This window comes from Dendrobium catenatum, unplaced genomic scaffold, assembly GCF_001605985.2.
Source record: "Dendrobium catenatum unplaced genomic scaffold, ASM160598v2 fragScaff_scaffold_1122, whole genome shotgun sequence".
NCBI classification, from domain to species: Eukaryota; Viridiplantae; Streptophyta; class Magnoliopsida; order Asparagales; family Orchidaceae; genus Dendrobium; species Dendrobium catenatum.
Window position 1 is genome coordinate 357392 of NW_021319584.1, and position 4218 is coordinate 361609.

General features: G+C 34.4%; 1 protein-coding gene across 2 annotated transcripts in view; it reads right to left on the reverse strand.

Annotated features, from left to right (window-relative positions):
• The window catches only part of LOC110105407 (tobamovirus multiplication protein 2A), a 14808-nt gene extending 12716 nt beyond the window's left edge, over nt 1-2092 (reverse strand). The window contains exons 1-2 of one of the 2 annotated variants that reach the window (XM_020834896.2): nt 1956-2092; nt 1498-1852 (exon numbers count right to left, since the gene is read on the reverse strand). In XM_020834896.2, the coding sequence (XP_020690555.1) occupies nt 1498-1742 (245 nt within the window). In that variant the 5' untranslated portion in view covers nt 1743-1852; nt 1956-2092. The remainder of the gene's footprint in view (nt 1-1497; nt 1853-1955) is intronic. The other variant, XM_020834897.2, reaches the window with a different exon arrangement.
• Between the last annotated feature and the right edge of the window lie 2126 nt (nt 2093-4218).

Here is a 4218-nt window from a genome sequence, read left to right on the forward strand (position 1 = left end):
TTTACCCTTAGAGATAGGATATGAAATGAGCATATACATGAAAAGGTTGGAGTAGCTCCAGTAGAAGATAATATTAGAGAGAGTCGCCTTAGATGGTTTGGTCACATAAAACGGCAGCATTCCAATGACCCGGTTAGGAGAGTAGAGGTATTAGATTTGACTTATGTTAAGAAAGGTAGAGGCAGACCTAAAAAGACTGGTTAGAAAATATTAGGAATGACATTTCTTTATTAGATTTAAACGAGAATTTGACCTTTAATAGGACACAATGGAGAAAAAAGATTCATGTAGCCGACCCCACGTAGTGGGATAAGGGCTTGATGTTGTTGTTGTTGTTCAGTCAATCACATTTAGGCACGTTCTAGAGATTTCAGTGGTGAAATTAAAGGCATATGAAGCTACACAAGGCTTAGATTATATTAATTAACCAACTATAGGCTTTTCACTTACTTCACAATTGGTTTTGCCTTCTTTTGCTCCCTCCTTATCAAGGAGAACATCATCTACATATTTGGAGTCATGGCAGTTGAGCTCTCCGTCGGCTGGCTACCCATCCAGCTTAATGGGGCAAAAGAATAGGTATTTCTTCGCACATTACTACTGTGGTTTCTCCCTCCCTTCATTTATGTAAATCAACTAACTTTGGGATTTAGTAAATCAAGGATTTAAGGCAAAAGTCGGTAACAACGGATTTAACTTGCCATGAGATTTGTGTTTGGCAAGATTTAGCCCAAATCTTGCTTAAATTATGCTACCAAATAGCCCCTTATGCACAATAATCATGAATGAGTCATAAATGAACAATATTGTTTTCAAAATTTCCTTTCATATAGTTATAGAAAAGAGAATTTTGGGAACTCATTTTTATATAATAGTCAATTAAATAGTCGTCTTCTACTCTATCCTAATTAATCAATAGTGGTCGTTTATACATGTTCAAACTCATGATCTGAACTCAATGAGCCTCACATATACCCTAGTACATGTTCCTCAATGCTAAGTTCACAATCTGGCAAGTAACTAAAGTCCTACATTGTACTTAAGCATGTATAAGTGTCTTTCTGAAAAGCTGCTCTTTCCTGGTGGTAATCAAAAGAGCTTCTAGTCAATTCAGCATGGAAAAAAACCATTATTTGAAGCCATTAGCGCAACTTAACATCTTAAGCCTCTAAATCTTGATTTCGGCCAAAATATTTATAACACTACTGAAACAAAATTTGCGTTCCATTTAACTCAATCACATTTAGGCACGTTCTAGAGATTTCAGTACTGTAATTAAAGGCAGATGAAGCTACACAAAATTTGCGTTCCTAAACCATGACATCTACCAATTTCGTTGACCAAAACGGAAAAGGAAGTTGCAGAGAGTCAATTCCTGCGACTATTTTTTTTTTACATTTTATTATTCCCTCATAAACTGTAATGAATGGTAAAAAGTAATATTAGCCACAGCTGAATAGGGCAAAGAACTGAATGGCAAACAAAGGGTGTACATACCAAGCAGTCGGGAGCTTATCAAGAAAACTATTAGACAAGGTGGTCACAAGAAGCATCGGACGGCCAAGCTTCCAGATTTCTGAACCATCACTCACCGGAGAAATCGGATCATCTCCGCTACCGGGAGGAAAACGATTCCACTCAATCAGCAGATAGATCCCGTAACCAATCATCGCCAATCCAGAGATTGACAGCAGAAAGTTGAACAGCTTCAAGAGGCACTCCAGAAACCCCCGGCACGCCATTATAGACACTACCACCTCAAATCACAGGCGTCAACACAAACCCACTCCCCAAAATCCAATCAAAACTCCAGCTCCGCAAACCGACGAAAAGGGGATCGAAATCTGCCGACCTTAGCAAAGAAAAAATACCAATCAGAAGCCTCCAAGGTCTAATAGGGAAAATTGAGAAATTGATGGGTAGGGAAGGGAAGAAGAAGGAGATTGTTAGCTTACAGTACAGAAATTAGGAGATGCGAGCTTTGGCGATTTCCTAGCTGACCGGCGACGAGTAGAGGGCATCAAAAAGGGTATTCATGCGGCAGAGCGAAGGCCCTATCTGTATTTTTTTTTTTTTCCTGCATGCAATATAGTTTCATATTCTTTATTTTTTTTTCAATATCCACCACGTGGCATTTTCTAAAGCGGTGTGGGTTAAGGTGGACGGTGTGTAGAGCGGACAGACAAAAAAGAACTGAATTGTCATAAAAAATTTACTTAAACCTTTTTTGAATTTATAAATTTAGTAGATGAATTTTGATATTTTTTTTATTTATTGCTTTAATTTCTAAATAATATGAAGAACGACCTATTTTAAATAAATTAATATTAATAATTTTTATATAATTTAGATTTTTAAGTATTATACTAAATATAAAAAATTAGAAGTCTATAATTCATGTGATATTTACGAAAATACCCTAAGAAAATAATAATTCACTTTAATTTATTGATGGGGTGTATAATTTTTAAATCAAAAGGGTAATAAAAAAATATAAATTATAGATATTGTACATGAATGTTTATAATATTATAATTAAATTAGGAAAAAACTCATTGATGACAGCTAAAAATTTGGCTGGAATATTATAACAATAATTCTACGTTTTGAACTTAATAACTCAAAAAATTATTAGATTTAAACGAGAATTTGACTTTTAATAGGACACAATGGAGAAAAAGGATTCATGTAGCCGACCCCACGTAGTGGGATAAAGGCTTGATGTTGTTGTTGTTGTTGTATCACAAAATAAATTTAACAACATTAAAATATTACAACACAAATTTCTTTCTTTCTATTTGAGCATGCTACTTTAGTTAATAGCAATTTTTATAAGCTTTTGCATTTAATTAAATCAACATTAATTTACTTTGTTATGCCATTCTAGCACTCATTATTTAAAATAATAATAATTAGTGCTTTGATGATATTATCGATTTCATATTTTAAATACAATTAGGTACAATTAGGCAGAAGAAAACAAATTTTTTTAAATGTATACATTTTAATATTTAAAAAATTAACTTTATAACTACAAGAGTTTTGTTTAAGAAATTTAAAAGACATATGCAAGTTATTTTTGGGAGTGCTCTACGAAAACCATAGCCCTCCCCTGCCTAACCCTAAAATTGACTCCTCCCTCCCCCATCTTTACCTCCCCCATCTTTAGCTTTGTTAGAGGATTTCTGCACTCCACAAATGAAATCACTCGTCCTCCTTTCCTCCCTCAAAAGCCCTTTCAACAAACATCAAGTACTTCTATACATTAAATATTACAACAAAGATCTCTCTCTCTCTCTCTCTCTCTCTCTCTCTCTCTCTCTCTCTCTCTCTTAGTGCAACTTCCCCCTCTCCATATCCAAAACTCAAAAGAAGCAACATTTCTTGCTTTAGAGACCATCGTAAATACCCTTTCCTTAATCGATTAGGTAAAAATCATACCATCCTTGAACTAGCAAAACCTGGTGACATCTAAAAATTCTACTACTAATTAAGAATTTCTCCTCTCCAAATAGAATGATATATTTCTCTTATGAGGACGTAGATGAAGGTTTAAGGGATTGAGACTCTCCTTGGTTGAGTATTCTATTAAGAAGAGTCCTTACTACGAAGCCATATTTACTTCTGTCAAAAAGACTAGGGCCCTCAAAGGTAATTTAAATCTCCTACCACTCAACAATAATTTTTTTTTTCCCCTTCTAAATTTTTCTTTGCCAAAGGACTATGATATGGTTTAGCCTTGTGGTTCATTCATTAGCAATCCTTTTACTATTCAAAAGTGATTTCTTGAGTTTAAACTTGTAAGAGAAGCGTTTTCAATTATACAATTATAGATTAAGATACATGATATCCCCTTATATGTTAATTTTGCAAGCTTTTTTGTTATTTCCTTAGCTATCGATAACCTAAGAATGGGAAAAATCCATCTCACATTTACTAGGGTGTGTATTCAAGTGAAAAACATTTCAACTTTTTTTAAGAGATCTTTATTTTTATCTTTGGGGGAGATCAAATTTTCAAAGTTCCATATGATTAAAAACCTACCCCGTGCGCCAACAATAGTTCCTTTGTACACCCCATTCCCCTACATCTATTCTACATTAACCCGTCATGTCCACTTATGATCTCATGCCTAAGTACAAATAAAAGTCAAAAACCCATAAAGAGAAATAACCAACAAGCTCAAACTTCCTCTATCTCAACCATTTCAGCCTCAAC